Here is an 11,051-nt window from a genome sequence, read left to right on the forward strand (position 1 = left end):
TGGCACAGATAGCAAGACTACATTAAATATAATGTTAATTAGATATCATCTGTCTCATTTATAGCCTGGCACAGATAGCAAGACTACATTAAATATAATGTTAATTAGATATCATCTGTCTCATTTATAGCCTGGCACAGATAGCAAAATTAAATACATTAAATACAACGTTAACTAGATATAACTTGTGTCGAATTTAAAAGACAACGTCACGGTTAGCTAGCTCGCAGCGTCTGTTACACTGTAACTTACAGGCAGACTCACATAAAAACGTATTGGTTAACAAAAAATACTTTATTTTATTCAGCCAGGAGTTTATTGTATGAAAAACATATTTCACTGTCTCTGGCATCTAATGGTGTTTGTCTTGGTCTTAAAAACATCTGATGAACATCTGATGTTAATTTCATCAGTGATTTGAAATGATGTCATCAGTGGGAAAGGCAGGGAAAGTGTTTTCAGGATATTTAGGAGCATACACTGGGGAATGGTTCCTAGCTACCTACAGTATGAGGCCATGAGAATAATTCAATTAAATATCAGAAGCCAACGAGAGAGGTTTTGTGCAAGAGAGAGATGGGAGGGTGAAAAGAAAAGGAAAGGGAACGAGAGGAACAGGGAGTAGCAGGTACTGTATATGGATGTCAGGCTAGCGAACAAGAGTGTTGAGGGTCATTGTCCCTTTACCATCAGCCACTCTGTCTCAGCCAGTCTTACTGAATACATCAACATGCATTGTGCAAATATGTGTTAGCAACCAATAACATTGATTTGCTGTGATTTGATTAGATTCGCTCTAAACATACTCATGAAAGTTCAATCTAAAGCATTTTTTAAATGGAAATTCCCAAACCTCGTTTTTCTTCGCTGGGACGGGTACAGTTCACGTTATGCCCAAAACGAACCAGTTGTGGATGTAACTGTTAGTTTTGCATTGATGGATTCATGTGCATTTAACATCCCAAAACCCATACTGCTCCCATAGTATTCACATACCTCAGTTTGCTTTCGCAATTCTCTAATGCCCAAGTGAGAAGAAAAACACTGTGGCACCCTACTACATAGAACCTGACAAGGCATTATTCTCTATTTCTGTGCATTGTTTTGTCTTGAAAGATATTTTTGCACAGAGGATGTTGTGTCACAGTTGTACTATGAGTAATGTTTTAGTTTTGGTACCTCTGCCAATAGTTCATTGACATGTACTGATCTGTTGGAAGGGAGGTACAATTTCCAGTGAGTTTTCCATTCGGTCTTAAAACAGGAATTACTGGTCAGGAAATACTGGTCATAAATCTACTCTACTCACAGTGTGCTCTCCTTAACAGTTTGACATCTGGTTTGAATATGTACACACTATACATTTCAGTTAGATTTTCATGTTTGTGTTTTATTTAGTAAAAAATCTAAGCAACATATTATTGCTGGTAACTAATGAACGTATCCTCTGCATCAAAGGTAACCCTTCCTTTCCTTTGGCGGTCATCATGAGAGCCAGTTTTAACATAGCGCTTGCTTGTTTTTTGCAACTGCACTTGAAGAAACTTTCAACGTTTTTGAAATTGTCCAAATTGACTGACCTTCACGTCTTAAAGTAATGATGGACTGTCATTTCTCTTTGCTTATCTGAGCTGTTCTTGCCATAATATGGATTTGGTCTCTCACCAAATAGGGCAATCATCTGTACCACCCCTACCTTGTCACAACACAACTGATTGGCTCAAACGCATTAAGAAGGAAAGAAATTCCACAAATGAACGTTTAACCAGTGACACCTGTTAATTTAAATGCATTCCAGGTGACCACCTCAAGAAGCTGGTTGAGAGAATGTCAAGAGTGTGCAAAGCTTTGAAGAATCTCACAAATAAAATATATTTGGATTGGTTTAACACTTTATTTGGGTTACTACATGATTCCATATGTACTATTTCATCGTTTTCATGTCTTCACTATTATTCTACAATGTAGAAAATAGTAAAAGAAAAGAAAAACCCTTGAATTAGTAGGTATGTCCAAACTTTGACTGGTACTGTGTATACACACACACACACACACATATACACATAAACACATATTCCAACGATTTTACTGAGTTACATTTCATATAAGGAAATTGGGTAGGCCTGGGAGAACATTTCTGGGATCTTTTATTTCAGCTCATGAAACATGGGACCAACATTTCACATGTTTTTATTCAGCATATATACACATTAGATATATATACAGTATATATATATATATATATATATATATATATATATATATATATATATATATATATTTATATGTATACACACACACCACATATATATATTTATATGTATACACACACACACACACACACACACACACACACACACACACACACACACACACACACACACACACACACACACACACACACACACACACACACACACACACACACACACACACACACACACACACACACACACACACACACAAATAAACACACACATATATAGATAGATATATATATAGAGAGAGAGAGTGCTCTCTTTGCCAAGCCAAAGAGCTTAAAATATCTGACTTTGATGCTGGTGAGCAGACATAGTGGTTTGAGTGGAGAAACAAAGAGGGAAACATGGAGAAGTTCACTGTACATTTGACAGTCAAATAAAAGGTATGTGGCACACTGCAGATTCTATTGGAGGACTTCTCCAACGGATTGAAAGAGAAGGTATGTGGCACACTGCAGATTCTATTGGAGGACTTCTCCAACGGATTGAAAGAGAAGGTATGTGTCACACTGCAGATTCTATTGGAGGACTTCTCCAACGGATTGAAAGAGAAGTTGGGGAAACACGTGTACAACATTCCACACCAATACTCCAAACTGAGAGAATGAATAGAGAATCCAGAGAAAGAGGAGATTATTGTACATATGAACTTTGCAGAGAACTACAGTACCTGTGTAAATACACCAGTGAAATCCAGGCAGTTCACTTTGTTTTCGTGTTTTTTTTTTTACATAGAAGTCATTTCCACCACACCTTGTCATTTCCATCACAACCCATATTTTTGAGGTAAATTAGTATATTATGTTTAATTTACATACATTTATTTGTTTTAGATGTGGAAATCATACGGTTATTATCATAATCTCACAAAAAGGTTGGGTGGAAATATCTTATTTTTCATGATAAATAAATGTTTTCAGCTGTCAGCAAGGCAAGTTTATACATTCAGGCATCGTGAAACCTTAAAAATCACTTAAAATAATATTCAATACAAGTTCATGCACAAATGTATAAGAACTCCGTCATAAATCAATTGTATGATATTTAGATTTTCAACAAAAATGGATGTTTAATGACATGATGGAAATGACATTTGTCTATGGCTGTCTGGGAAAAGGGACAAATATATATACATTCCTGAATAGTACGATCGCAGGCATTATCAGATATAGTTTCTAGACAAATCAAAGACAAGTACAATACTGGTAAAATGGTGTTTGAATAAGTTTTACTTTCTGAAAGTTTGCACGGCCAAAGTGGCCAAAGTTGCAGAATCACCCATATATACACCCATATATACACATATACATACATTCATTGTAATGAAGCAGCTACAGTAATAGTCCATTGGTCACATAATTCTCAATTTTTTTCTTCACAGTTTTGCAATTTTAAAAAACAAAGATAAGATTCATACATTCAGTGACATAGTACTATTCTGTTTAGTTTTCGTTCTAAGTTAAATGTATACATAATTTAGTCATTATTCATAAAAATCCAAATAACAGTCAGAGAAAAGGTCCTCCTCATTTTCCTCTGAACTGTACCTCATAGTCTTTCACACAGCTTTGTGTAGTCTCATACACTGGTGCATGGCTTACATCAGTCACACCACTTGATGCTGTATCACATCTTTTTGAAGCATCCAACACATCTACATCAAACGTGTCTGGTTTGTCTGTATGCAGCAGTGAGCCGAACAGCCTGTCCCAGTGTGTGAAGTAGGGTGCGTAGTTGACCATGAACTTGAGATGGTGGAGGTCGTGGTGCGGAGATCCGCCATAGAGCCCAAAGGGTACCAGTCTGTGAGGGGCCCAGGGCAGGTCATAACCCGAGTGGTCCTCCACAGACAGCCAGATGTTCAGGGTGAAGAAGAACATCTTGGTGAGCGGGTGGCAGCCCAGCAGGTTAGGGTTCACTGCAGCAAACAAGCCCAGACTCAGGGTCTCCCAGATCCCAGAGTGCTCTGTGGTCAGGGCGAAGGTGGCTGTGTAGCGGTGGTGCACCTTATGGAAAGTCCGGTAGAGCCAGGGCACCTTGTGGTGCAGCACGTGCCACACAAAGTACTGCAGGTCAAAGAGAAGGAGACAGGCTAACACGTCCCAGGCCACACGAAGATACCCAGGGGCTTGGGCAGGGAGGACCACTGGTCTCCAGTACCAGTGCAGAACACTGAGGGGGAAAATGAACACAGCGTGGGTGTGCAGGGAGGTAGCCAGGCAGCTCCATGCCATTGCCCAGGTCACCCTGCTCTGTGACTGAATCTTGTAACGGTGCACCAGGGCTACTCTGGAGGACAGGGTGTCCAGGCACAGGTAAGGCAGGCAGCAGCTCAGATAGAGTGTCATGGAGAACAGGACAGGGAACAAGGGAGAGCGGAGAAAGTCTTCTTGTGCTCTTATCTTGTCCCATAAAGTCTGTAGCAGGAAAGGAGAGGAGGACTCCAGTGAGGGCTCCATCTTTACTGATCGAATGGTCTTCAGTCGGCAGTAGAGGATGCCCTGCCTTTTAAAGAGGGTGTATTGTTACTCTGTGTGACGTTCTGCAGGTCCTTATGAGTCTTTTCCTGCTGGGGAACTCCGCAAGGAGGGAACGACATGCTTCACTCTCCAAACTATTTAACCCTCTGTGTCTATGAACAACTGTCCTCAAATCAAAATGTAATTTTTCAAAGGGAAATAAAATTATGTTTAGGGTGACAAAATGCTTCAGACAACGAAGTAAGTCATTATTCATTAGTTTAACATAGTTGATAGTAACTGTTTTCAAATGGTCTTCTATGACAACACCTTCCCACCCGCTTGAACCATAGACAGGTAAATACATAATTTGATCACGTCATGGTCTCTAGTTTCCAACTGTGTGTATGTTTGTTTTGGTATCATGTAGTAACCCAAAGATTTGATTTTATATTTGATGTCTTCACTATTATTCTTCAATGTAGAAAATAATAAAAAATTAAGAGTAGGTGTAGGTGAGTCCAAACTTTTGACTTGTACTGTTGGTACAAGGTCAGGGTTAGGGTAGACATTTACATTTACATTTAAGTCATTTAGCAGACGCTCTTATCCAGAGCGACGGTCAGAAACAGAGTTTTGGTAGAAAGCCATGTGGAATGAAGGGTGACTAGACTTCAGTAGACATCCCAATACATCACCTTCTCAGAAGTGCTCCAGAAAACACAGTATAATTTCTCTTAGAAACATTGGACAACATATTGCCAGTAGGCCTACTGTACAGTATTTCACATATTCTTAAACTTCTATTGTACATGACATTATTGAAATACCCACTACACTGCACACCTATTGATCTTCTTGATGTTGTACAGTACAGTAGTAGTGACAGTGGGTCATTCGCGAACAAACTTTTCTTTTTGAACGGCTCTTGTTGGTGAACGTTGAATCGCATCTGTGGAGGAGACATTTCTTGGTCTCCCAGATTTGTCTAGCCTGCTGTTACCACTGCTTTTTGTGCTGCCAACAACAATTATCTGTAGATAAGTTATTTAAAATATTATCTGGAGATTCCTCACTTCAGGAACAATAGGTAGTGAGGAGAGAGCATCATTCTGGTCCACACACTGTGTTAAAAAAATCATTTTCTTTTCTTTGCAGGCCGTCTATTAATTTGGTCAGATAAAAATATACTTTAAGTTGCATGTCACATTGTGACATAATGGCAGGTAAAAGGCTATGCTTTACATTACAGATGTGCACTTTTGTATGGTTTTATGTAAAAGTTTAAGCACTACAGAATGAAGAACTATTTGAGAGCCAAATTAACAGCTCTTTTAGTTGAAAGGAGCAAAATGATCGGGCTCACCAAAAAGACCGGAATGCCCATCACTATAAAGTAGACTACCCCTTCAGTCTTCGTGAAATACAACACTCTTTTCCTGTCAATGGCTTGACAAAAAACAGGATTTTATTTTTGTTTAAGGTTCCACCTAGTGTTTTAATAAAGTCAATGCATCACTTCACCATCGTCTCATGCAGGGATTGGCAACTCCAGGGTTCCCCAAACACGGTCCTGGGGCCACATTTGGTTTTTTTCCCTAGCACTAGACAGCTGATTCAAATAACCAACTCATCATCAAGCTTTGGTTATTTGAATCAGCTCTAGGGAAAAAAGCAAACGAGTTCGGGAAACTGGCCTAGCCCACAACTCTTGTGCGCTCTTAAAGGGGCACACAGCGATTTAACATTAATGTCACATCTCTCACCATCTTTTTCTCTTTGAAAAGTGAGATGATGAAACATTGCTTTTGATTTCTTAAGGAGAAGAACTCGTATCATAAGATGTTTCAAACATTATAATAAAATGTATCTAAAAAAGCTAAGTCTGGTTATCAACTATGGGAACGTGTCCTGGGTGCACTATCACCAAGAGGAGCTGAACCACACGTGATGTCATAAAATAAGAAACCTTTACATCTGGTGTACAACACATCTAGACCGTGGACCTGAAAGAGCCTGCTCTCTGACCTTAATACACTTGAACCTGTAAGATGTGATACACAAAACCTCCTTTGGCTCAACGTGTTTACTCAACATCTCTGTGACTGCCAATTAAAATGGGTCCGTTAGCAATCCACTGACGTGTTTCTTACTTTTGCACAGAGTAAAAAAGGATGAATTATGTTTGCATTCATTTCTCAGAAATGTCATATACCTATATATTAAGTAATTGGGATGATGGGTCGGTTGGTTTATTAAAGTTGATTGATCTTTAAATGTAAATTATATTGGAATGGTGTCTTCAATGACCATTCACTTCAGTCTCTATTTGCTAGAAACAAAACTATGGCTAGAAATTAAACTTTGATACTGCTTGTAAAGTGAGGCAGTAAACAGCATGAGCAGCTGATTGTAAGATAACAATGTGGTCCATACAGTATAAAATCAGGAGAAAAGTCAGTGAGGTATCTAATCAGACACTCATTTGCTCTTGAAACTCAGAGACGACAAGATGGCTTTCTCTTGTCCAACTAAGAGGTAAGCTCTCTCTCTCTCTCTCTCTCTCTCTCTCTCTCTCTCTCTCTCTCTCTCTCTCTCTCTCTAAACAAGTCATTGGTTCACCATCCATGTCTGAAATATCTCTCTTAAGTATTGTTAGTTCTAAACTATTTTGATTGAACTGTTGTCTTTTTGAAACCAGAATGGCTCAGAACTCCTTGAAAATTAAGCTGCAGGGTTTGGAATGCCACTTCACCTGGAAGCTGGACTACAACAGATCTAAACTGGAAAGTCTCAGACATACCCTGATAGATATCATCAGCAGCGAAGGGGTTCAATGTTCCTGGACGGGTCATCTCTACAACCTCCTGGCTTACCTACACCACGCTTTGGGCTCCACAGAGGACGCTCTTCAATGCCTGAAGAAGGCTGAAGAGGCCATTCGCCTAAACAGCCCAGACGACGTGGAGCTAAGTCTGGTGGTCCACTATGGGAACCTGGCTTGGGTGCACTATCACCAAGGGGAGCTGACAGAGAGCCAGACCTATGTGGAGAAGGTGGGGAGACTACTGAGGGACAACCCCTCGCCCTGCCCAAGTGTAGTGTGGGGAGAAAGGGCCTGGACTTTGAATAAGTTTGATGTAAGCAAGAGGAAGGAAGCGGTACATTGCTTCCAGATGGCCTTGGAAGGGGACCCTGAGAACAAGGTGCTGCGATGCGGTTACGCCATGGCATTTAGTAAATCTTTTGACAATAAAGACATTACCCCGAGGCTGCGATCTGAGATGTTGGGGCACCTACGGATTGCTAGAGAATTGGATCCAGAACATTTGACCATTACAGTGATGTACCTGCAGAGGCTTGCAGAAAGCGGCCAGGTTGAGGAAGCACGTAAACTTGCAGAGGAAGTGATAGAGAAGCCTTTGGACAGCTTTGGTGGATTTGGACTCTTACTATCATTTTTCAGAGATTACGTCTCTCATGATTCAAGCATTGACCTGGCAAGAAGGACCCTGGAGAGACACCCTGATTCACGCCAACTGAAAAAGCATCTTGCGCAGTGTTACAAATGGAAGATTTTCTCTCTGGAAGAGAAAAGGAACCCAATGAGGCATATTCTGATTGAAAATGCAGTCAGCCTTTATGAAGAGGTGGTCACACTCTACCCAAAATCCCTTGCAGTTAAACTGGAACTGTCTGCCATGTACAAAGAATCTGGCAGAGTTGATAGAGCAGATAAGATTTTCGAGGACCTGCTTCTTGAAATAGAAGGAATGGAACCACAGGATTTACAAAAATTCTACAACAGGTATGCCCAACATCTGTTTTTTGCCAAACACGATGCTTCCAGGTCAATTGATTTCCACAAGAAAGCAGTAGAGATTATGCTACCCACTGGCCTACGTGACAGCAGTATTCGTGTTTTGTTGTCAAATGTCCGTAATGGAGGAAACAGAGCTGAGGAAATTGTTGACTTTCTGGATGGACTTGATAGAGAAGGTGCTGCCAGCCAGTTCTAGACCGTTTTTTACAATAAAGGCTTGAATTAACCAGAACTGCTTGTCGAATCAGTCAAATTTGCATAACCTGTTTATGATTGATTCATGTGGAAAATATATTCACTATACCACTAGGACAAATCTAGGGCAATCTAGGACAAATTTTAATTTAGTACAAACTGAATACCTTCGTATTCCAAATGTCTGTGCTAATTTTTACTACTGGGATTGCTGAGAGATGCATGATCATCAATACTAACACTGGAAAGGAAATTCAAGGCTGAGAGTAAAGTCATAAATATGTAGGCCTAACATGACAATATCTGTCTAGAATCCACATTTTGAATTGAGTCTGTACAAGTTAACTATGGACTATGTACTACAGACAAACTAATATGTTATTTTAAATGTTTCATTATAGAGTAGAGGCCCTGTATAGCCTGACAGACAGACTATCCAAAACAATAGGATATTATTTATTTTATTTTCTTCACACTGGGCACAATAGATTCTGTTTCTGGAAAATGTATGTAATGTGTAATATTATACTGTCTAATATCTTGTAAGTTCTTGTGAAAATAAAGGTAGTATGTTAAGAAATCATTATTTAAAGAAATACAGTAACAGCAAACAACAACAAGTCATTTTATAATTATAAACCACTATCCCAGTAGGTTACTAAAATGTCTTAATGCATAGCTGTGGATATCCAGTTGAAATTGTATGACTAAATACATTGACTGTCATCAGCTATGGTCTGAGTTTGATTGATTAAGTCTCTGAAGGTCATGGATACGGTACAAGGTCAGGGTCAGGGTACACGGTCAGAGACAGAGAACACCACAATACAGCACAGAATGTTTCAGTGGAAACCAATGGGAGAATGAAGGGTGATAAGTGTCAGTTGACTTCACAATACATCCTTTACCTTCTCAGAAGTTGCTCCAGCAATCACAGTATCATTGCTGCTGAGAAAGATTGGCCAACAGTACTGTGCAGTATTTCACTAATGTTTTAAGTTCTAAGGTATGTGACATTATTGAAATACAGATTACACTACACACCCATTGATCTCCTTGATTTTGTTCAGGATGCTTCCTCTTCAGTTTTTGTCAGAGGAAAAACAGGATTAGATGTGTATACGTCGCCACCTAGTGTTTTAATAAAGACAATGCATCACTTCCCATTGTATCATGCATCACCACCAGTTCAGCATCCAAAATTAAGTCAACATTCATGAAGAGGTGGTCGCACTCTACCCACAACCCTTTGCAGTAAAACTGAAACTGTCTGGCATGTACCAAGAATCTGGCAGTGTTGATTGAGCAGATAATATAGAGGATTTACAAAAGATTCTTCAACTGCTATTTCCAACATCTGTTTTATGCCAAACAAGATGCTTCCAGGTCAATTGATTTCCACAAGGCAGCAGAAATGATGCTACCCACTGACCGACGTGAGAGCAGTATTCGTGTTGTTCCGTCCACTATCCGTAATGGAAGAAACAGAGCGGGGCAAAACAACGCCACCTGCTGGAGACTTCATATTTTGGGCCCACTTCAAACCTCTCGGTTCACCTATTTAGTAAAAACAAAATACTTTCATATTAAAAAGTGTCTGGGCACAGTTTTAGCTACTGGGATTGTTGAGAGATGCATGATCATCCATACAAACATATTAAAGTAAATTCAAGGCTGATGGTAAAGTATTCTAATTCCTGAAAACATGACAAAAATTGGTCTGGAATCAATATTTTCAAAATCACATAAATAACAATTGGTCACATACAGGTGTTGAGCTGTTATAGCTGGTGTAGCATAATACTTGTGCCTCTAGCTCCAACAGTGCAGTAATATCTAACAAGTAATATCTAACAGTTTCACAACATGAACCCAAAATACACGTAAATCTAAGTAAGGAATGGATTAAGAATATACAGTTGAAGTCGGAAGTTTACATACACGTAGGTTGAAGTCATTAAAACTTGTTTTTCAACCACTCCACACATTTCTTGTGAACAAACTATAGTTTTGGCAAGTCGGTTAGGACATCTACCAGTCCCTCTTGCAGCAAAGCAACCCTACAACATGATGCTGCCACCTCTGTGCTTCACGGTTGGGATGGTGTTCATCGGCTTGCAAGCCTCTCCCTTTTTCCTCCAAACATCATGATGGTCATTATGGCCAAACAGTTGTATTTTTGTTTCATCAGACCAGATGACATTGCTCCAAAAAGTACTATCTTTGTCCCCATGTGCAGTTGCAAACCGTAGTCTGGCTTTTTTATGGCTGTTTTGGAGCAGTGGCTTCTTCCTTGCTGAGTGGCCTTTCAGG

At 39.6% G+C, this 11,051-nt stretch overlaps 2 protein-coding genes across 2 annotated transcripts; one reads left to right on the forward strand and one right to left on the reverse strand.

Annotated features, from left to right (window-relative positions):
* Nucleotides 1-2,491: 2,491 nt before the first annotated feature.
* On the reverse strand, nt 2,492-4,760 carry LOC118369914 (cholesterol 25-hydroxylase-like protein). Its single transcript, XM_035754688.2, has one exon. The coding sequence runs from the start codon at nt 4,718-4,720 to the stop codon at nt 3,788-3,790; it is 933 nt and encodes a 310-aa protein (XP_035610581.1). The 5' UTR covers nt 4,721-4,760; the 3' UTR covers nt 2,492-3,787.
* A 2,417-nt stretch (nt 4,761-7,177) lies between these two features.
* Nucleotides 7,178-9,785, forward strand: LOC118369915 (interferon-induced protein with tetratricopeptide repeats 1-like). Its single transcript, XM_035754689.2, has 2 exons — nt 7,178-7,258; nt 7,422-9,785. The coding sequence occupies exons 1-2, from the start codon at nt 7,233-7,235 to the stop codon at nt 8,737-8,739; spliced, it is 1,344 nt and encodes a 447-aa protein (XP_035610582.2). The 5' UTR covers nt 7,178-7,232; the 3' UTR covers nt 8,740-9,785.
* Nucleotides 9,786-11,051: the final 1,266 nt, after the last annotated feature.

This window comes from Oncorhynchus keta, chromosome 36, assembly GCF_023373465.1.
Source record: "Oncorhynchus keta strain PuntledgeMale-10-30-2019 chromosome 36, Oket_V2, whole genome shotgun sequence".
NCBI lineage: Eukaryota > Metazoa > Chordata > Actinopteri > Salmoniformes > Salmonidae > Oncorhynchus > Oncorhynchus keta.